The following is a 24852-nucleotide window of genomic DNA, read 5'->3' on the forward strand; positions in this document are numbered from 1 at the left end:
TAAAAGTCATACACGTCTATAACTTTTAATGCTTTCAGTTTGCTATTTATTCTTGTATTTGCAAATTCAAATAATATAAAACAATTTTCATCATACTCTGCAATACACAAATTCTAAATAAAGTTAATGAAAAATAACCAGAAAAGACTGACACAACTGGCAATAAAATTCTTTATTATTAAGTTTTCTTTTTGAGAGAGAAGCATGCTTTTTATACAGCACCTGTAAACAAGTCAGTAAAGTATACTATTTTGAGATTCTCCATTTCATTTTTTTTTTTGGCGGCGGGGGTCGGGGCAGCGGGGCGGGCTGGGAATGTTAGGTTACCACAACATCAACTGTATTACATAATAGTTACGGAAAGCAAGTCAAGGTAAAATTTTATAGCTAAAAATATTCATAGCAGCAACTTTTAAAAGATGATTTTATTAAATCAATCATTGCACTTGGTCATTTTATTGCTACAGCAAAACAAGGCCATTACATTATAATACTTTTCATTTCTGATTTAACTGATTGTCTCATTCTGTTCATACATTTCAAGTTTAAATGCAAGCATAAAATGTTTATCAACAAATCTAGAGAGCACTTGGATTATTTTATATTTCTGTGATCACAGTAAGGAGCATAAAAAAAAGAGTATCTTCTTTTACACAAGGCCTGTTCTCTCTTTACATCTTCAGACTTAAATTCTGTAGAAGGTAACAGCTTTATATTAAGACAGAAGCTTAGTGGTCACACACAAAATAACACTGAAATACAATTAGGAAATTAATGATATTGTGTCTCAAAGAATACCTGAACTATACATTCATTAATAATTTGGCAATGACAGATTCCATGCTGTTCAACTTTCATCTTTTATACTCACATGTAAGAAAAAAAATTCATGATTTACCCCAAGTAAAGGTTATTATTCTTACATATCATTTTGTGATATGAACTCTAATAATAGAAATTAATAAAACTTCCCATAACAACAGCAAGGAGTAAATTGCTAGAATAAGGGAATCATTTTTCCCATCAGGCCTGAGTTTGTTTGGTTCTCTTTACTACTTTATCAAGGACAGAAAGATAAGAGTATTTCAGTTACTTTTCTATGCTGACTGAGTAGTACACAAGCAAAAACTTTAAATGCATTTCAGTGCCCATGAGCATCTTGATTTTAAGTACTAATGAGAAAATGACCAAGAAAAACTTTAAGAACAGCCTGAAATCTGTTGGAACCTTCCTTCACCACATTATTAGGGTAACCAGGGATCACTTCAATAGATTTTCAGGTGAGAAAGCTGGAGGATAATTTCTAGGATTACAATGTTTTTATTTTTACCTAAGGTCTGTCATTAAAAGAAAAGAAAAGAAAATTTGACACGGAGGAAATAATTCATTTGACTAGTCATTTAAACCTATTCAATTTAACAAAAGAGGGAACAAGTTTGTTCAGTAGTGACTCCATTAGAAAAGCCCAAACATTTTAAAGATTTCTAATGTATATTCTTAATATATAATTAGGGTTCCCCCAAAGCCCTAACATAAACTGTAAATTAAATATTATGTTGTTTAACTGGCATTTCTATTATTTTCTACTTCAGTTTTCTTCATTTGAAACATGACCAAATTTCATTTACATTGATTTCTGTATTATGATATTAAAATGCAAAGGAAAAATATTGGTTTAGTGGTTTAAAACTAAAAAATGGAAGCATGGTAACTGATACTCAAAAATCTGACACTCATTTGCTATATGATAAAGCATAAAGCCTAATTTTTTAAAAATAAAAAATTTCAAATTTTAAAAATTTAAATAAATCCATGTGTTTTTAGATGTTACCTATAAACAGAACATTTTAAAGCATTCAACTGTTCATAAGTAACTCTGAAGAAACGAATAAATCATCCATTCTGTGAAAATGTATTTTAAATATGTTCAACTATATTTGGTTTTAAATAAGCTGTAATGTTATATTTTATGACATACTAACATTCTTTATAAAGTTTGTACCTAAATAATAGCTCGAAATATCTCCACAAGTTAGTTTGGTCTATTAGGTAAATAAAACATCATAAAACCTGAGTATTTACAAGGTAACTTGTCAAAATAGGAAAGCTCACATTGAAGTTCTGAAAAGCTTTGGGTTTTATTTTCCTAATATTATCATTATTAAATGTCACAAGGAGGAGCATGAAAAACTGAACTAAGTCACAAGATGAGAAATATTTGAGACTGTAAAATAAGCAGAAAAGTACAGCAATAAGGCTAGTGTTTATATATTTTATATGTGCTGTAGCTTCTAGGTACAAGTTAAGGGTTAAATTAACAGTTTTAGATTCTTCAGAGCTAATGAATTTAAAATGCAGCTCATATTTCCCCCAAATGTTTAAAAATCCAACATGTTTTAACTAAGTTCCTTTTATGACTCCCATAGGGCAAGCAACACAAAATATTCTAAAAGCTGATGAAATTATCTTGATTGTTCATTAGTTCTTACTATATGCATGGGTGAGTAATCTGGCTTATATAGTTAGGAAAGTCCTATTTCATCACCCAAAATATAAACAGCAGACAAATAGGCACAACAATGTAACCTTGGGTAAGAGGATAAAAGTAAAAATATATACACACACACACATACACACACAGTTTATATCCCTTATGCATTATGGAAAAAGTAGTGACTATAGTTACTAAAAAGCTAATTTGTCCCTCTCAAATAGTATATCTTACAGATTACTTGTAAATATATCACCATATTTATAGTATAGATCTCTTTAAAAATAATACAAGTTTCAATAAAAAAAACTACTGTGAACATTCTTATTTATACATATTCAGTAGTATTTTCAAGCAAACAATTTTTTAAAAAGTGTTTGCAATCCCAGCACAGTAAGAAATAAGGCCTCTTTTTCTTCATATTGGCAAAACAAAATATATATATATAAAATTCACCCTCACTCTACTTTTCTATAGATATTATACTTCATATACTCATATTTATCACAACACCAGCATTCACAATTTTTAAGTAACAAGTCAGTTGAAGTTCATAGTGTTGCTTCTGAATCCCTGGAACTTATGAAAACTGGGTCCACACCACCTCAAGAAGACAGGACAGCTTTTTTCAGCTTCTCTATTTCTACCTAAAACACAAAACATAAATTGAACAATACATAAAATATCCTTTAATAGTTTATTTTATTCTATGTCATTAAGATATGATCATACTTTCAAGCCTTCAGATTTTTATTTCCAGATCTAAAATCCAATTTCCTTAATATTGCTAAATAAAGTTTCAACAGTACAATTCGAGTTCCTAAATAGCAGTTACAATAAAATTAAAAAAAGCAATTATAGCCCTTTCAGCCAGAACAATGTTATGTGAGCATTTAAAATTAAAGCCATAAAAAAATCAGTCAGTCCTACAAAGAACAAAAGAATCTTAGAAACCAAATTGAGAAATGTACATGTATCTGTAATTAAACAAAGGGTACATTAAACAACAGTAAAAGGAATAAAGAAGAGACCTGTTTAGTTTCATGTTTTTCACTAATTATATATGTAATTAATGCTAAATCACTTGACTTGGTTTCAATTTACTTATCTGTAACTGGTATATACTACATTAAATATCTTAAAGCCCAAGAATATATCTAAGATTCAGTCAAGGTGATTAATATATTTCCACCTTTAAGCAGAAGGCATTCTTCACTTAACAGAAATTTATAATTTAAGGAATTTATGAAGAAGGAAATCAGTTCATTAAGTTTGCACAATAACTACACAGAATTATTCAGAGTATTGACATATTCAAAAGGCTAAGTTGAGGCTCAAAGACATTAAACAGGATGCCAATGTTCCACACTAACAAGTAACACAGGACTTGTCCTGGTAAGATTTAGGGCTTTAAAGCCCACAGTTTTTATACTGACTTATCTTCCCAATTCTATAATATTTTGATCATCTTAAACCTTTCACTGCATGAGGAAATATATAGACCTTGCCTTATCCTAATGGCATAACCTTCCTCAAGAGTGCACATAAACAATACATGCTTTGGCTAGCTTCTGACAAATAGTACATTATTAAATGATTAGGACTTTGCAATAGTCAAAAAGTGTAATTTTTATATGTTCACAATCTCCTGGAGGATTATAACCATTCAAGAACAGTTTATTAATTTCAGGATCTTCCCCGATACGATTCTCTTAATATTATGATGATTAGCTAAATGTTTTAGCAACACTGGACTAGAACAATCCTCTGTCTTCGATTTGGATTGAGACGATATCCTTCATTGTCAGCCTGATCTTTTATTATAGTCCTTACTCCAAAGATACAGAAAGCAGTAAGAAAATCAAATTGATAGAAAAGGGAGTAGAGAGTGTGAAGGCTACTTCACAATCAGTAATATTCCTTGTAATGGAGTACATGCACGATCCTTGTAAACTGCTATTTGTCACATATATTTAGTTATCACTGGACAGGGATCATCATGGCCGATGGGAGGCAGGACTAGACTGCAACTCCAGACAGAACAGTGTGTAGATGCTCGCATGGTGAATTTTAGCTCCAGATCCACTGCAAGAACAAACCTGCAATCCCGAGAAGAAGTGGACTGCTCTTGCAGGACCCAGGAAACACCCCAAATACTGTGAGCACCCCAACTGCAGACGTGGGAAAGGGAGACCCTCCTCTCCCGAACACGCCCCCCGCACTGAAGAAACTGAAGGTCTGTTTGCAGAAGTTTCTGACTTTACCTGGAACTGACTCAATTTAGAGTGTCAAGCAAAATACAGGGGTAGAGGAAGCAGCAGAAAGGCTCTGGGAGCTTTCTGGGTCCCCAAGCAGGTCATTCCCCACTGGCATCACAGGGATCCATCAGGAGGGCGGCCAGAGGAGCAGGGGGTAAAACTCCACAAGGAGAAGGAAATGTCAGTTGAACTTTAAAGACAAAGGGAACATTAATCTTGGGAATTCTATGTTCTATGGCCCCACCCACTGCTGGTCCCTCTCCATACTACTACAGCTGATGCTTTCTGGAAAAACGTCACCTTCCGGCAGGCCAACCAGCACAAACATAGAGCATTAAACCACCAAGCCTAAGAACTCTCATGTAACAATTTTAACAAGGCGAGAAGTCTCCTGGCCACAACTCTGGGTGGGGGGTGGGGGGCGCAAATCTATGTGCAGACTCCACAGGCAAGGGAAGAACCAAGCCCTTTTCTTTTGCAATGAGGAGGTGGGTAGCCTGGGGCAAGTTTTCAAACCACTCACCCATCACCTGGAAACAGACTTGGGGCTGATAGGGGAGGCACAGTGGGAGTGAAACTGGCCCTTCAGTTTGCGTGGGAGCTGGGTGAGGCCATATCTGCCAGCTTCCCCCACCTCCCTGACAACCTGCATGATTCAGCAGAGGCAGCCAAAATCCTCCTAGGTATACAACTCCAGTGACCTGGGAATCTCACCTTCATCACCCACAGCAGCCACGGAAAGACCCACCCAAGAAGAGTGTGAGCTCAGACATACCTAGCCCTGCCCCACCTAATGGTCCTTCCCTATCCACCCTGGTAGCAGAAGACAAAGGGCATATGATCTTAGGAGTTCTATGTTCTATGGCCCCAGCCACTGCTGGTCCCTCTCCATACTACTACAGCTGATGCCTTCTGGAAAATGTCACCTCCTGGCAGGAGGCCAACCAGCACAAAAATAACAGCATTAAACCACCAAAGCTAAGAACCCTTATGGAGTCCATTGCAGGACCCTGCCCACCACCTCCACCAGAACAGGTACTGGTATCCATGGCTGAGATCCCCATAGACAGTTCACATCACAGGACTCTCTGCAGACAACCCCTAGTATCAGCCCGAAGCCTGGAAGAGTCGCTGGGTGGCTAGACCCAGAAAAGAGACAACCATCACTGCAGTCTGGCTTACAGTAAGCCACATCCATAGGAAAAGGGGGAGAGTACTACATGAAGGGAACACCCCGTGGGACAAAAGAATCTGAAGAACCTTCAGTCCTAGACCTTCCCTCTGACAGAGCCTACCCAAATAAGAAGGAACCAGAATATCAACCCTGGTAATACAACAAAACAAGGTTCTTCAACACCCTCCCCACCAACAACAAAAGAAAATCACACTAGTTCACCAGCAATGAATCCAAACCAAGAAATTCCTGATATACCTGAAAGAGAAATCAGGAGGTTAGTCATTAAACTAATCAGGGAGACACCAGAGAAAGGTGAAGCCCAATGCAAAGAAATCCAAAAAATGATAGAAGAAGTGAAGTAAGAAATATCCAAGGAAATAGATAGCTTAAAGGAAAAATAATAAAAAAATTCAGGAAACTTTGGACACACTTTCAGAAATACAAAAGTCTCAGCAATAGAATTGAACAAGCAGAAGAAAGAAATTTAGAGTTCGAAGAAAAAGTCTTCAAATTAACCCAATCTAACAAATACAAATAAAAAAGAATAAGAAAATATGAACCAAGCCTCCAAGAAGTCGAGGATTATGTTAAACAGTCAAACCTAAGAATAATTGGTGTTCCTGAGGAAGAAGAGAAATCTAAAACCTTGGAAAACATATTTAGGGAATAATCAAGGAAAACACACCCAGCCTGACTAGAGACATGGACATCCAAATACAAGAAGCACAAAGAACACCTGGGAAATTCATCACCTAGGCACATTGTCATCAGGTTACCCAAATTTAAGATGCAGGAAAGAATTGTAAGAACTGTGAAACAGAAGCACCAGGTAACCTATAAAGGAAAACCTGTCAGATTAACAGTGGATTTCTCAGCAGAAACCCTACAAGCTAGAAAGGATTGGGGCCCTATCTTCAGCCTCCTCAAAGAAAATAATTATCAGCCAAGAATTTGGTATCTAGCAAAACTAAGCTTCATATATGAAGGAAAGACAGTCTTTTTTAGACAAGACAAATGCTGAGAGACAAACTGCCATTTCCAAGCCAGTACTACAAGAACTGCTAAAAGTTGCTCTAAATCTTGGAACAAATCCTAGACATACACCAAAACAGAACCTCTTTAAAGCATAAATCACACAGGAACCATAAAACAAAAACACAAGTTAAAAAGCAAAAACAAAAAAACCAAAGCACACAGGCAACAAAGAGCACAATGAATGCAACAGTACCTTACATTTCAATACCAACATTGAATGTAAGTGGCCCACATGCTCCATTTAAAAGATATACAATTGCAGAATGGATAAGAACTCAGCAACCAAGTATCTGCTGCCTTCAGGAAACTCACCTAACACATAAAGACTCACATAAACTTAAAGTAAAGGGGTGGGGTAAAAGGCATTTCATACAAATGGACACCAAAAGCAAGCAGGGGTAGCTATTCTTATATCAGACAAAACAAACTTTAAAGCAACAGCAGTTAAAAGCAGCAAAGAGGGACATATAATGGTAAAAGACCTTGTTCAACAGGAAAATATCACAATCCTAAATATATAGGCACCTAACACCAGAGGTCCCAAATTTATGAAACGACTACTAATAGACCTAAGAAATGAGATAGACAGTAACACAGTAACAGTGGGGGACTTCAGTACTCCACTGACAGCATTAGACAGGTCATCAAGATAGAAAGTCAATAAAGAAACAAGAGATTTAAACTATACCTTAGAACAAATGGACTTAACAGATATATACAGAATATTTCATCCCACAACCACAGAATACAAATTCTATTCAACTGTGCATGGAACATTTTCCAAGACAGACCATATAATAGGCCATAAAATGAGCCTCAATAAATTTAAGAAAACTGAAATCATATTAAGCACTCTCTCAGACTATACTAAAATAAAACGGGAAATCAACTCCAAAAAGAACCCTCAAAACCAGGCAAATACATGGAAATTAAATAATATGGTCCTGAATGAGCACTGGGTTAAAAATAAAATCAAGATGGAAATTAAAAAATTCTTAAAACTGAATGACAATAATAACACAACCTACCAAAACCTCTGGGATACAGCAAAGGGGGTGCTAGGATATAAGTTAATAGCCCTAAATGCCTACATCAAAAAGACTGAAAGAGCACAAACTGACATTCTAAGGTCACACCTCTAAGAATTATAGAAATAAGAACAAATCAAATGAAACCCAGCAGAAGAAAGGAAATAACCAAGATCAGAGCAGAACTAAATGAAATTGAAACAACAACAAAAAATACAAAAGATAAATGAAACAAAAACCTGGTTCTTTGAAAAGATAAATAAAATTGATAGATCAAGAGATATTACAACTGATACCACAGAAACACAAAAGATTATTCAAGGCCATTACACACATAAACTAGAAAAGATCATTATACACATAAACTAGAAAACCTAAAAGAGATAGATGAATTCCTAGAAAAATACAACCCTCCTTGCTTAAATCAGGAAGAATTAGAGACCCTGAACAGACCAATAACAAGCAGTGAAACTGAAATGGTAATTAAAAATTACCAAGAAAAAAAAAAGTCCAGGACCAGATAAATTCACAGCAGAATTCTACCAGACATTCAAAGAATAAATAGGTGCCAATCCTTTTGACATTATTCTACAAGAATAAATAGGTACCAATCCTTTTGACACTATTCTACAAGAGAAAGAAGGAACTAATTTATTCTATGAAGCCAGGATCACCCTAATACCAAAATCAAGAAAGGACATAACTAAAAAAGAAAACTATTGGTGAACATAGACAAAATTCTTAACAAAATACTAGCTAGCTGAATCTGACAACATAGTAAAAAGATAATCCATCATGATCAAGTGAGTTTCATGCCAGGAAGGCAGGGATGGTTTAAAATACACAAGTCAATAAATGTGATACACCACATAAACAGAATTCAAAACAAAAATCACACGATCATCTCAATACATGCAAAAAAAAAAAAAAGCATTCAACAAAATCCAGCATGCTTTTATGATTAAAACTCTCAGCAAAATTGGCATACAAGGGACACACCTCAATGCAATAAAAGCCATCTATGACAAACCCATAGCCAACATAATATTAAATGGGGAAAAGTTGAAAGCATTCTCTCTGAGAACTAGAAAAAGACAAGGATGTCTACTCTCACCACTCCTCTTCAACATAGTACTGCAAGTTCTAGCCAGAGCAATTAGACAAGAGAAAGAAATAAAGGGCATCCAAATCAATAAAGTGGAAGTCAAACTGTCATTATTTGCTGATGATACAATCGTTTACCTTGGAAACTCTAAAGACTCCTTCAGAAAGCTCCTGAAACTGACAAAAGAATTCAGCAAAGTTTCCAGATACAAGATTAATGTACACAAATCAGTAGATCTTCTATACACCACAGCAACCAAGGGGAGAATCAAATCAAGAACTCAATCCCTTTTACAATAGCTGCAAAAAATAAATTACTTAGGAATATACCTAACCAAAAAGTCAAAAAGACCTCTACAAGGAAAACTACAAAACACTGCTGAAAGAAATCACAGACGACACAAATGGAAACACATTTCATGCTCATGGATGGGTAGAATCAATATTGTGAAAATGATCATAACATCAAAAGCCATGTACAAATTCAAGGCAATCCCCATCAAAGTATCACTATCATTCTTCACAGAATTAGAAAAAACAATTCTAAAATTCACACAGAACCAAAAAAGAGCAAGCATAGGCAAAGCAACACTAAGCAAAAAGAATAAATCTGGAGGCATCACCTTACCTGATCTCAAATTATACGACAAGGCCACAGTCACCAAAACAGCATGATACTGGTATAAAAATAGGCACATAGACCAATGGAACAGAATAGAGAACCCAGAAATAAACCCAAATACTTACAACCAACTGATCTTTGACAAAGCAAACAAAAACATAAAGTGGAAAAAGGACACCCTTTTCGACAAATGGTGCTGGGATAACTGGCAAGTCACATGTAGGAGAATGAAAACTGGACCCTCGTCTCTCACCTTATACAAAAATCAACTCAAGGTGGATTAAGGACTTAAACCTAAGACCTGAAACTATAAAACTTCTTGATGATGACAATGGAAAAGCCCATCTAGATATTGGCTTAGGTAAGGATTTCACGACCAAGAACCCAAAAGCAAATGCAATAAAAACAAAGATAAATAGCTGGGACCTAATTAAATTGCTTTTGCATGGCAAAAAGAACAGTCAACAGAGTAAACAGACAACTCACAGAGTGGGAGAAAATCTTCACAATCTATACATCTGACAAGGGACTAATATCCAGAACCTACAATGAACTCTAACAAATCAGTAAGAAAAAAACAACCCATCAAAAAGCAGGCTAAGGACATGAACAGACAATTCTCGAAAGAAGATATGCAAATGGCCAACAAACATATGAGGAAATGATCAACATCACTAATGATCAGGAAAATGTAAATCAAAACCAGAATGCGATACCACCTTATTCCTGCAAGAATGGCCATAATCAAAAAATCAAACAACAGATGATGGCATGGATGCAGTGATCAGGGAACACTTCTACACTGCTGGTGGGAATGTAAACTAGTACAGCCACTATGGAAAATAGTGTGGAGATTACTTTAAGAACTAAAAGTAGAACTACCATTTGATCCAGCAACCCCAGTACTGGATATCTACCCAGAGGAAAATAAGTCTATACAAAGAAGATGCTTGCACACACATGTTTATAGCAGCACAATTCACAACAGCCAAACCATGAAACCAACACAAATGCCCATCAATCAACAAGTAGATAAACAAACTGTGGTGTGCATGTGTGTGTGTGTGTGTATGTATGTGTGTGTGTTGGAACACTACTTAGCCGTAAAAAGGAATGAATTAACAGCATTTGCAGTGACCTGGGTGAGATTGGAGACCATTATTCTAAGTGAAGTAACTCAGGAATGGAAAACCAAACATTATATGTTCTCATGGATATGTGGGAGCTAAGCTATGAGTATGCAAAGGCATAAGAATGATACAATAGACTTTGGGGACTTGAGGGGAAGAGTAGAAATGGGGGAAGGGATAAAAGACTATAAATATGGTGCAGTGTATACTGCTCAGGTGATGGGTGCACCAAAATCTCACAAATCACCACTAAACAACTTACTCATGTAACCAAATACTACCTGTTCCCCAATAACTTATGGGAAAAAAATTAGTTATAAGGCGAATACAGCGAATACATTGCTAGAGTTTCTCTTTTAACACTTGTATGTTCATTGTTCATTTTTAGTAAAGATTATAATTTAATAGAGTATAATGTTAACATTATAGTAGTTCAAAGTACTACTTTTAATCTTTGGAAAAACATTTTTCTCCTTTAAAAAAATTATTCCAAAACTTTAATGCCTTAGGTATGCTTTTACAAATAAGGGGTAAAACTCTACCCGTAACAAAAGAAAAAACATATATGTAATACAAGTCAGTGAAAGGCAAAGTAACAGCTGATTTTGCTAGAAAAACAAAATCAAATTGAATTCTCCAAAACAGAAACAATTAGACTCTTGTCATAATTTTTATGCCAAATTAAGTCAGATGTACATATTTAACACTATTAGTTCCTCTTGCTTGTCTCATTATCTTATTTTCATGTATGAATATAAACATGTATATATAAAATGTAAGAAAAAAGTCAAAAAATGTTTAAAAAGTTCTCAATTTCTACCATGTTACATGCTGTGAATTTAAGATATATTTTTAACATGTACACTCTTTCATTAATTTGTCAATCATTTATTAGATATCTAACATGTATATAGCACTGTGCTAGGAGCTAGAAGACAGGTAAAGTAAGTGCATACCCTAACATTGAAAATATAGGAAGTTACTATGTATACATCTCTTACAAAACTACAGATCTTGCAAATTTGTAAGAAGACTAAATTACTTTTTTTTTTTTGAGACAGAGTCTCGTTCTGTCACCCAGGCTGGAGTGCAGTGACACTATCTTGGTTCACGCCAAACTCTGCCTCCTGGGTTCAAGTGATTCTCACGCCTCAGCCTCCTTAGTAGCTGGGATTACAGGTGCGTACCACCACACCCAGCTAATTTTTGTATTTTTTTTTTTTTTTTTTTGGGAGACAGAGTCTCACTCCGTCACCAGGCGCCAGGCTGGAGTGCAGTAGCGCGACCTCAGCTCACTGCAACCTCCGCCTCCCAGGTTCAAGCAATTCTACCTCAGCCTCCCGAGTAGCCGGGACTACAGGCGTGCACCACCACGCCCAGCTAATTTTTTGTATTTTTAGTAGAGACAGGATTTCACCATGTTGGCCAGGATGGTCTTGATCTCTTGACCTCGTGATCCGCCTGCCTTGGCCTCCCAAAGTGCCAGAATTACAGGTGTGAGCCATCGTGCCCGGCCACTAAATTACTTTTAATCAGAAACAGAATAATATCAATTTAATGAAAGTAACTGTTTGAGCAAGGCCTTGAGAATCTATAGAATGTGGGCATTAGGAGATGAGGCAAAAGGACAATCCAAGAAAACACAGTAAGAATAAAAATTCAGACAAATCAATTGTAAGGTACAATGGAGGATCAGCAAGCAAAGAAAGATAACTAGGACCAAAACATAAAAACATCTCATACAGTAAGTTGTTGGAACTTTATTTAGCATGTAACAGAAAGCTCCTGAAAGTACTCGATGAAAGGTTGATCTGAGATAAGAATTCGAGTACTCAAGAAAGCTAAGCAGAAGATAATAAGCATCAGAACAAGATAGACATAGTGGGAATAAAGACAAAGATTAGGAAGTAAAGCTAATAGGACTAAAAGTGAATGGAATCAGAAGAGAACCATGTACCAAGTACCATGTCTAGATGACTGTATGGGCAACAGAAATTATCAACAGAAAGAGGAAATCAAAAGAACAGGAAAGGAATGATAAATTTAACTGGGGACATGCTAAATCTAAGTTCATGATGTAACAACCAGGAGGTACTAATAGTCAGAAATACGGGATAGAAGCTGGGAAAATACGAATTTGATTTAGAGGGGAGACTCACCAGAGCTAATCATTAGACTCATGGGTATAGATGAATTCAAAATGTGAATGCTCAGAGAGAAGAACCAAGGATAGCAGTGATGGAATATCTACACTTAGGTTACAAGAAAGGAAGAGGAAGGCCAGGCATGGTGTCTTAAACCTTTAATCCTACCACTTTAGGAGGCCAAAGTGGGAGGATCATTTGAGGCCAGAGTTCAATACCAACCTGAGACCCAGTCCCTACAAAAATCTGAAAAATTAACCAGGCATGAAAGTGCATGCCTGTAGTCTCAGCTACTTGACAGGCTGAAATGGGAAGATCACTTGATCCCAGGAGTTTGAGGCTGCAGTGAGCTATGATTGTTGTCACTATACTCTAGCCTGGGTGACAGAGTGACTCCCTGTCTCTAAAAACAAAATTTAAAAAGTAAAACAAAGAAGAAAGAGGAGATGGAGAAGTTAGAGACAATAGGATGTAGTATCACCTTAACCAAGACAAACTTTTGACAGGTGGTAATGGTAAAAAATGTGATATGCTGCAGGAACTGAAGAAGAGACCTTGAATTTGGAATCAATAAACCTAACCTAAGATGCAAAAGGTTACAGACTGAATTGAAGGTGAAAAATCAGAGACCATAAACACAGCTTTTTTTTTTTTTTTTTTTTTACAAGGATGGGGGTTGTTTTCATATTTCAACAAATAAACCTCAAGTGAAAAAGAGAAAGTAACTACAGTACATCAAAAAGGCAGCTAGACCTAAAAGGGGGCTTCTTTTTGATTCTGAATAATACAAAAGTTAAGTATTTTCATGCAAAGTAGTAAAGTTGTCAATAGGATAATGTTGAAAATAAGGGTAAAATAAAGTTTGATAATTTACAAAGTACTTTCACATAAATTATCTCAACAACTAAAGCTAAGGAAGTTAAGTGACTTGCCCAAGTTCACACAGTGTAATTTAATCCTGAAGTGCAAAGGTGCTGAAGATTGGATGCTTCTGTTAAAAACATTTTTAAGGCCAGGTACAGTGGCTCATGCCTGTAATCCTAGCACTTTGGGGGGCCCAGGCAAGTAGATCACCTGAGGTCAGGAGTTTGAGATCAGTCTGGCCAATATGGTGAAAACCCATCTCTATTAAAAATACAAAAAAATTAGCTGGGTGTGGTGGCACATGCCTATAGTCCTAGCTACTCCGGAGGCTGAGGCAGGAGAATCGCTTGAACCTGGGAGGTAGTGGCTGCAGTGAGCCGAGACTGCACCATTGTACTCCAGCCTGAGTAACAAAGCAAGACCCCATCTTAAAAAAAAAAAAAAAAAATTAATTTCAGCTCCATTGCTGTTACTTAATCATTGATATGATTTGGATCTGTGTCTCCACCAAATCTCAAATTAAAAGTAATCCCCAGTGTTGAAGGTGGGGCCAGGTGAGAGGTGTATGGATCATGGGGGTGCCATCCCCTTCATGATGAGTAAGTTCACACAAGATCTGGTTGTTTAAAAGTGTGCGGCCCCTCCCACTGTCTCTCTTACGCCCTCTCTCACCACGTAAATAAAATATGTGTTCCTGCTTCACCTTTCACTCTAAGTAAAAGTTCCCTGAGGCCTCCTCAAAAGCTGAGCAGATGCAGGCACCATGCTTCTTCCTGTACAGCCTGTAGAATCATGAGCCAATTAAACTTTTCTTTATAAATTACCCAGTCTCAGGTATTTCTTTATAGCAATGCAAGAGCAACTTAACACAATCATTCCAAACCCTACCTTATTCAATATTATAACTGGAATGATAACGCTTACATGTTGTTATGTGTGTCTAATGAGATAATGTGCAGAAAATGCTAAGCCTTACTAATACACAGTTTAAAACAAAAAAGTTAGTTGATTCTCAGAATAAGAGCCCAGGTTTTCTAACTGCAAGTTACAAACCCACTCTTGTTCTACAAATTGCTGACAAAAGAAATAGGATAAGTAACGATGCAGGTTAGAAAATAGAAGGGAGTATGAAATAATTAAACAATGGGAAGAGTCTCTAAAAAAACGTAGGCTACAACTTTCTCTGAGATAGGCAGAAAGAATAATGCAAATGAAGATAAACATTAGTGAGGAGAAAAGAAAGTTAAGAAAGATAAAAGAAATCATTTAAATTGCCAATCATCAACAGAGAATTAAGATAAACTAAGTAAAAATGGGAGGTAGTGAATCTACAGCCATCTGTCACCACCACCAGTCCAGTCCCTGAGCAAAGAAAGAATGAAAATAGCTTACCTGCATAGAAGAGACAACTTACAGGAATACCTTTTTTATTGCACTTCATTTTACTGTGCTTCACAGATACTGCATTGTCTACAATTAAAGGTTTGTGGTAATCCTATGTGGAGCAACTTTATTGATGCCACTTTTTCAACAATATGTCATCACTTTGTGTCACTGTGGCATATTTTGACAATTTTCACAATATTCCAAATGTTTTCACTGCAATTATATATGTTATGGTGATCTCTGATGTTAATATTGTAATTGTTTAGAGGTGCCGTGAACAGCACCCATAAAAAACAGTGAATTTAACTGATAAATGTCATGTGTGTTCTAACTGCTACACTGACCAGCCTTTCTTCTGACTCTCTCCCCCTCTACTTGGCCTTCTCTATTCCCTAAGACAGAACAGGCCTAATAATGAAAATAAGCCAATTAATAACCTGAAAATGACCTCTAAGTGTTCAACTGAAAGAAAGAATCACATTCCTCTCAAATTAAATCAAAAATTAGAAATGATTAAGCTCAAAGAGAAAGGCAATGTTGAAAGCCACAACAGGTCAAGAGATAGGCCTTTTGCCCTCAACAGCCAAGTTCTGATTGCAAAGGAAAAGTTATTGAAGAAAATTAAAAGTGCTACTCCAGTGAACATACGAATAATAAGAAAGCTTAACAGCCCTATTGCTGATACGAAAAAAGTTTGAGTGGGCTAGATAGAAGATCAAACCAACTGTAACATTTCCTTAAGCCAAAGCCTAATCCAGAGTGAGGCCCTAACTCTCTTCAATTCTTTGAAGGCTGCAAGAGAGGTAAGGAAGAAGTAGAGGAAAAGTTTGAAGGTAGCAGAGGTTGTTTCATGTGGTTTACGAAAAGAAGCCATCTCCATGACATAAAAGTGCAAGGTGAAGCAAGTGCTAATGCAGAAGCTGCAGCAAGTTATCCAAAAGATCTAGCTAAGATCACTGATAAAGCTGGCTACAAGACACAAATTTTCAATAGAGGTAAAACAGCCATCTATTGAAAGAAGATATAATTTAGGACTTCCATAACTAGAAAGAAGTCAATGCCTGGCTTCAAAGCTTCAAAGGACACGCTGACTCTTGTTAGGTGAATGTAGTTGGTGGTTTTAATGGAAACCATCACTTATTTACCATTCTGAAAATCCTATGACCTTTAAGAATTATCCTAAATCTGCTCTGCCTATGCTCCATAAATGGAACAACACAGCCTGGATAACAGCACATCTATTAACAGCATGATTTACTGAATATTTTAAGCCCACTGTTCAGACCTATTGCTTGGGGAAAAAAAAATTATTTTCAAAATATTAATGCTTGCTGACAATGCCCTTAATCACCGAAGAGCTCTGATGGAAATGAATAAGGAGATTAATGTTACTTTCATGTCTGCTAACACATCCATTCCATAGCCCATGAATCAAAGACACATTTAGACTTTCAATCTTATTATTTAAGAAAAACATTTTGTAAGGCTACAGCTTCCATAGATAGTGATTCCTCTGACAGATATAGGCAAATAAACTGAAAACCTTCTGGAAAAAATGCATCAGTTTAGATACCATTAAGAACATTCACAATTCATAGGAGAAAGTCAAAATATCAATATTAACAGAAGTTTAGAAGATGACTCCAACCCCCAGGGATGACTTTGAGGGTTGAAGACTTCAACGGAGAAAATAATTGAAGATGTGGTAAAAACAGCAAGAGAACAAGAATTAAAAGTAGATCAAACTTGAACAGATGAGGAGTTGTTTCTTTTGGATCAGCAAAGAAGGTAGTTGAGTGAGGTGGCATCTACTGTTGGTGAAGATGCTGTGAATATTGTGGAAACAACAAAGGATTTACAAAATGTAAACTTAGTTGATAAAGCAGAGGCAGAGTTTGAGAGGACTGACTCCAATTTCAAACAAATACCTTTGCCACTATTTAATTCCACTAATACCCTTCCACCCTCTGGTAACCATCATTCTGTTCTCTATGTCTATGAGTTCAATTGTTTTAATTTTTTTTAGCTCCCACAAATAAGTGGGAACATAGAAAGTTTGTCTTTCTGTTCCTTGCTTATTTCACTTAACATAATGACCTCCAGTTCCAACCATGTTGTTACAAATGACAGAATCTCATTCTTTTTTTGTGACTGAGTAGTAGTCTACTGAGTATATGTCCAACTAAAGTAGCATAGCATAATTTGTACAGGAACCAATTACCCAGTTGGGCTGGGAAAAACATGTCCAATTTATGCTGGCTAAACTCTCAATGCTGAAAGAAATGAATTACCTCTAGATTACTTCTCCTTGCCTTTTCTTCTTCCAAATCTTTTCTCAGTTTTTCCAGTTCTTTCCTAAAAATAAAATACTTATTACTGTTAAGTCTTTCATTAAACAATTCATCTGACTAATGTTTATAGAGTTTTTGTTACCTAACCTCCCAGTACATGGGAAAAACCTAAGGGCAATAGCAATGTAAATTAAGAAAAATATAAGATTCTCTAGTTTGAATGGTTCAATATAACAGTTAAAAATTTGGCAAAACCAAGGCAAACCTATCTGAGATCAAGAAATTAAGCAAATTCAGAGCAGCTCATAAAATCAAGACAGAAATAATATTTAACCTTTAAAAGAAATTTTCTGTATTCAGCTATCATACATTTTCCAGGTTGGAAACCTCAAAGCCCAAGCAATTTGGCAAAATGACTATCAACACATCACAATACAAGGCAAGTTAACAGTTTATCTAATAAGATAATCTAGTCTTTAAATTTCTCTATTTTTAAAAATGAAATACCACATTAAAATCCAAAAACCAAACAAATTAAAAACTCTAGCCAATAATCTCCCTTAATTCATGTTTTCATATTCCTGTGTTCCCTTCTGAACTTTCTATACCGTTGTTCTTTTTTCTATAGCTTTAGTGAATATTCAATATTATGCCTTTTCACAAATTTTAAACCATTTCATGCTGCTAAAATTTTTATATTTATAACTGCTGCTTGGTATTCAAATATCCAGGTTTTTTTGTTTGGCTGATTCATTATTCTGGAGACAGAAGCAGTGGAAGGAATCGAGGAATGGTATAAAAGGAATGGGAGGAATATGTTAGCATATCAAATTTCTAAATCAAAATTATGGACATTTTCAGTCTCAACATATACTAGAAAAATTCTTCAGAGTACTTACTGTAGAAATAACAGCTTGAAAAAGTAGAAAAGAAGAAACTCATGAAGAAAAAATTATAAGGAAGGAATTTCAAAGTTATTTATATAATGTTTCAAAACTAACTTCTTAACAGTAATTTCTTAGTGATATCTAATCTATAAAGATCTACTATCATGAGAATAAAGCAAAAACTTCTGAACTCCAAGTCAACTAAAGAAATAAAATATTACCAACCAGTACCTCTGATATGCCAAAAAGCGACCCTCTTTCCTTAATCCTATCTGCCACTCTCTTCCATAGAAAAAGTTTTATAGTATTTATTATTCATTTGTTCTTCTAAGTTTGCCACATGCACAAATATATTCTTACGACAATATATTTTCTGGTTTGGTATGCTTTTCAACTTTATATAAATGAAATATACTGATTGCATGTATGCTTCTGACCTGCTCCTTCCCCGCAACGTTTAGATTAATTCATTTTGATGTTGAAATTTACTTTTACTGTTGTATGCCGTGTAGCATCTCTCTTTTAATATACCAATAGTATTTATCCCTTATCCTGTTGATGCTTTCTACATTAACAAAAAAACAAAAAACAAAAAACAACCTGACATCCTTTTCAAGAGGAACTCAAGACACTGAAAATACCCTTTGGAAAGACTTCTAAAATGTTTGGTATGTGTTTTGGTAAAATGTTTGGTATGAGCACCCTCACTCTCAATTCAATTAGATTAGCTGATTTTTTTTTTTTAAATCTATTTTACCTACTGGGCTTTTGTAGAATTATGCTTCAAATGCCAACAAGTTTTAAAATTGAAATACTAGTGGTTACAGAAAAGATCTCTAAAACAATAGATAATACGGTTTGAGTTCTAGCTCTGTCATTTAAGAACTGTGTGATCTTGGATAAATAACTTTATCAACTTTTATTTATTCATTTAAAAAGCCAGAGGGGGAGTTCACCTACAATAATGATCTTGTAAATGTGTTTTAGCTCTAAAAGTCCCTAACTTTCAACTAGGGTATGTCTCAACATATACCGTATCAAAAAATTTTCAGCGTTAAGAGAAGGGTTTTAGAGATCACCTATCCCAATGCATTCATTTTATAAATGTCCAACTCAACCTTGCAGAAACGGTAATCAAATCCTCGAAAAGTAAGTTAACTATATGTATAGATACATACCAGATCCAAAATACAGTATTTTTCCTAGTAGTTAAAAAAACTAATTAATCATGTCTGACCAGAAGATTTCTAGCCTAAAATTATGGTTATGTGTGTACATTTTCCACAATCCAGCTACTAGGGTCTCGGTTTTGTTTTTTGCCTGTTCACAGCTCACTGCAGCCTTGACCTCCTAGGCTCAAGAGATCCTCCCACCTCAGCCTCCTAAGTAGCTGGGACTATAGGGATGTGCCAACACGCCTGGCTAATTTTTTTTTTTTTTTTGCAAAGATGGCATTTTGTATGTTGTCCAGGCTGGTCTTGAACTCCTGAACTCAAGCAATCCTCCAATCTTGGTCTTCCAAAGTGCTCGGATTACATGTATGAACTACCACACCCAGCCACAGATTAGATTTTTACTTAATAAGGTTTTAAAAAATTCTTTACGCATGAGTTAAGTAGTACTCATAGGAGAAAGGAAGGGCTACTTACCCATGATCCTTTTTCAGTGCTTCTACAGTGCACAACAATTCAATAATCTGGGCTCTAAGCTCATCCAGGAAATTTTTTTTCTCATCATCTGTTTCTACTTTAGCTTTGATTTCTAATGGTGTCAGGAAAGCAGTTGTATTTGCTTTAGAAGCACTGGAAGGTGTTGAAAGGTACACAGATGGCTGAAAACATAAAAAAAAAAATCTTTTTTTCTGATTTTATTCTTATTTAATATTACATTTAAGTTTAAAAGATTTTTACAGCAAGAAGAAAAATAATTAAGTACTTCAAGATAAATGGCAAATTTGGAAATTCAAAAGCAACTTGATGTTCATAACGAGAAAAATCGCCAGACAACTAAAGAATAAATTTGTAGTCACTAGAAGTTTTTGTGGGAAATGACAATGACTTTATTAAAAGAAGAAAAAAGGAAAAAAGAAAAATCCATCAAATGTATCTTATGGATGGTTTGCCTAGTGAAGCAGAAGCAAGAATGTAACAGCATTATAAATGTATTATTTTGACCTTCCATATTCAATACTTATTGTGTGAATGTCCAAAGAGCTTCACTTAAAAGTAATTGTGAACAATTTAACAGGTTCAGGAATAGTTACTAAAATGAGTCCATAGCCTGAAATAGCAGGTCATTTTAATAAAATGTCAATAGACTGCTGACAGCTAAGAAAATCAGATTATGTATATTTAATACACTGGAAACACTGACAAAAATGCCCTGAAATGAAATCAAGGAATAATTTAGGAGGAAACCTAAATGACCTTCTTAAATGTGTATCAGTTGTGGTAAAACTATGTTAAATAAAAATGGAAAAAATTTTGACAAGACACCTAACACCATGTAACAGATGAAAGGACCCATGTACAACATTTGGCATTCATTACAGTATATACTGAATGCTTAATTATAGTGCTAAGCACCAAGCTAGGTAAGTACTATACAAGTGTTTTTTTCTGACTATAAGAATATATGTTTAATGGAGAATGAAAGGGATGTATAGATCTATGCCTAAAAAAATATGAAATATGTAATATTTAAAATAATGTAAGCTCTTTCAAAAATATTTGCAGAAAATAGTGTGACAAAGCTAAACAACTCAATTTTTTACCAGTAATTATTTTATTTTGTGGGAGAAGAAATAATTCTTCATAGAAAACACCTTAAATTCCATATCTTTGATGTCCATAAAGAATCCCAGAAAGTCAACAAATCTTAGACAACAATGCACCTTACCTTTGGAGAGTAGCATGTATCTTTCTTTAATTCAGATGGCTTTAGGTTGGCACTATCTTCTTCTTTTGGTAACTTGAAGATTTTTTCGGGGCTGTGAGTTGGCTAAATGATTATTTAAAAGTCAAGAGACATAACAGACAAAGAAAGAAAAGGTAAGTAAGTCTTTGGATAACAAAGCAAGTAACCTTTACAGATTTTCAGTTGTTACTGTTGCTGATATCCCATTACTATATTAATAGGATGTTATATACTTTCAAGCTGAATAATACATTTGCATATCTTGAAGGCAAAAAAAGCTTTCCTCTTAGCAAGAATTTTCTCCACTTGGATAATTTTAAAAGTACTATACTATTTAAGAGCTAATATATTAACATTACAGTGCCACCAGTATTCCAGGCAATGCAGAAAAAGCATAAAAAGAAGTTAATACATTTAGACACAAGAAAGTACTACAAAAACAACGAATATCTCATGATGATCATCAGAGAAATACAAATCAAAACCACAATGAGCTATCACCTCACCCTAGTTAAAATGGTTTTTATCCAAAAGATAGGGAATAACAAATGTCGGCAAGGATATGGAGAAAAGGGAACCCTCGCACACTGTTGGGGAGAATGTAAATTAGTACAACCACTATGGAGAAAAGTTTGGAGGTTCCTCAAAAAACTAAAAATAGAGCTACTAACTGATCCAGCACTGCTATGTATACCGCCCCCCTCCCCCCACCAACAAAAAAAGGGAAATCTGTATGTATATCAAAGAGATATCTGCATTCTCATGTTTATTGTGGCACTATTCACAATAATATAGCCAACAATTGGAATCAACCTAAATGTCTATCAGCAGACAAATGGATAAAGAAGATGTGGTTCATACTGACAATGGACTACTATTCAGTCACAAAAAAGAATGAGATCCTGTTATTTGCAACATGGATAGAACTGGAGGTCATTATGTTAAGTGAACTAAGTCTGGCATAGAAGGACAAACTTTGCATGTTCTCACTTAAAAAATTAAAACGATTGAACTCGTGGAGATAGAGAACAGAAAGATTGTTATCAGAGGCTGGGAAGGGTGTTAGTGGGGTGGGGGTAGGGATGGAGGAATGGTTAATGAGTATGAAAAATAGAAAGAATGAGTAAGACCTAATATTTGCTAGCAAAACAGGATAACTACTAGTCAAAAATAATTTAATTGTACACTTAAAAATAACTAAGAGTACAATTGGACTGTTTGTAACACAAATGATAAATGCTTGATGCGATGGATACCGCTTTTACTTGCATTTTATGCCTGTATCAAAATATCTCACGTAACCCATAAATATACACATCTATTATGTACCTTCAAAAGTTAATTTTAAAAATTTAGAAAAAAGAAAAAACAAACACTGAATATTTCAGGAGAAAAATTTTTCTCAATCTTTCCTAAAATTAGTGTCTGCTGCTCAATTTTAATATCTGTTGTTGAAAGACAAATTAAACAGGTTCTTTCTTTGAAGCACCTTAAAAAGGTTCTTCACCCTTTAACCCTGTGCTTTGTGGCTAAAGCCTCATAATAACTTCCTACTGATTCTGTAACCTTCCATTCCAGACCCTGTTGGAAACAACACACCTCTCTCCCTCTATATCTCCTTAAATACCAGTATTTGCTACGTGAGTATAACAGCTATCCTCCTGATTTTTAAACTTAGGTAGAGATATAAATCCTCTCTCTATCTTCAAATGGACTCTGTATTTGCTAAATCTAGTGTAGCTTACAACAATTAGGTGAACTCACAGAATGTCCACCATTGAAGCGGCCCGGCAACCTTCTTCCAGGCATCTTTGGTCTATTTGCAGTGAGATGAAGCAAGTTTTCTGAGGAAGCTATGTCATCAAAATTTACAACATCTAGAAAATAAAAAAAAAAACATTATTTACTAAGAGAACTGCATCTTTTTAGAGGTAAAAAATAATGTTTCAATTTTTGGACAAACTATAAATTAAAAAGAGTGCCACTACTTTGAAGAACTCACAATTAACCTGTGCTTTTCATATGCATTTGGAAAACAACACTCACCCTTAAAAGAAAAACAAACATCCTCTTTACCTGATACATTCATATAGTATACGATTTTATTAACACTATAAAGGTTGTTTCCAAATAGAGACCTGGATCTCAAAAAAAAGTTCTTAGTGAAAAACAAATCTATATCATAAACTGTAGTAGCATAAAAAACTCATTTAAAGTTCCTAACAACAAAAAAAATCTACTTCTTAAACTCATAAGATCTCCGAAAATCTGCATGTAAAATCTGTTTTAAAGTTCAAGAAGTAGAATACTCAAATGTTAAGAATTAAACTTTATCTGGCACCCTGCCACTATTGATTTGTGTTTCTCAATATAAAGCAAAAGCATAATTTAACATATCTTTATGTCTATATGTATGCGCACAGTATTAGGTAGGACTCAAACTGTTTACAGCTCACAGCATCTTTGCTTAGACATTATCATGTTTAGCTATCATAAGACAGCTACAAATCTAAGGCAAATCAGATACCCCCCACCAAAAAAAAAATGCTACATGGATTACCAACTTATTTCCTCATCATCAAAGGCTGGCAGACCTTTGACCCGATAACTTGGGTTTAAGGACAAATTTACTCTAAAACAATGATAATACCTTTCCTTTTTCTAGATGATTCAGAAAATCTTGCTAAAGGGAATTTATTTAACTCTGAAGTCCAGATATCTATATATGAATCAAGAACCCTAAGGGTAAACTATTACAGATACTTCCATTTTCAATATAACTTTCCTTTACCGCAGATTCCAAACTCAGGATATTAACCACAGCCGAAATGTTCTACCTAACAGCAGATTCCTTTGGTCTAATCATCCAGATCTGTATTAATTCTTCATATTACCATTTGCCTAGATGTTTATAATACTTTCTGTCAGATATTTGTATGTTTTAACTCAGTTACATGTTTCTTAAAAGAGATCTAAAGAAGCTCATCGTCACTGCCCTAAAAATTTATTCATCAACTTTACTTATTTAGAGAATGTTTTTAAGGGATGGAGGTACACAAGGGTAAGGCAGAAAAAGAGGTATCATTGTTTGGTAATATGCATTTTATAACTAGAAGAATTTGATAACTTAATTTTTTTCAATCAATTTCTTTGTGTGTTCTCACTTGTATCAACAGATACTCTAATATGCTTGGTTTAATTTTTGAGTCTTTTGATAACTGTAAGTAATCATGAAATATAACAAATCATAGTAATAAATGACTTAATGAAAAATGCATTATATAAAATCTGAAAGAGGTTGAATTTAAATATATATTTAAATGTCATATTATTTGTAAATATAAAGAAAACAATCAGTAATTTTAAAAGATGTTAAAATATGTTATAGTTTGAAGGGTGAAAAATTGCTTTTACACTGATGTGTGCATTAACAATCCACAAAGAAAAAACCTTAACAAGTACAATCCAATCATTTTAGCCGTAGATATTTTTTTCAAATGCATATTTAAGCAACTTGCA

General features: G+C 34.9%; 1 protein-coding gene across 1 annotated transcript in view; it reads right to left on the minus strand.

The window, feature by feature from the left end:
- CD2AP (CD2 associated protein) overlaps window positions 1-24852 on the minus strand; it is a 156245-nt gene continuing 131393 nt past the window's right edge. The window contains exons 14-18 of the mRNA XM_064360990.1: window positions 23098-23210; window positions 21316-21417; window positions 20067-20248; window positions 17531-17594; window positions 1-3138 (exon numbers count right to left, since the gene is read on the minus strand). Coding sequence (XP_064217060.1) covers window positions 3097-3138; window positions 17531-17594; window positions 20067-20248; window positions 21316-21417; window positions 23098-23210 — 503 coding nt within the window. The 3' untranslated portion in view covers window positions 1-3096. The remainder of the gene's footprint in view (window positions 3139-17530; window positions 17595-20066; window positions 20249-21315; window positions 21418-23097; window positions 23211-24852) is intronic.

This window comes from Aotus nancymaae, unplaced genomic scaffold, assembly GCF_030222135.1.
Source record: "Aotus nancymaae isolate 86718 unplaced genomic scaffold, 86718_ANA_hifiasm-v0.15.2.pri h1tg000040l, whole genome shotgun sequence".
Taxonomy (NCBI): Eukaryota; Metazoa; Chordata; class Mammalia; order Primates; family Aotidae; genus Aotus; species Aotus nancymaae.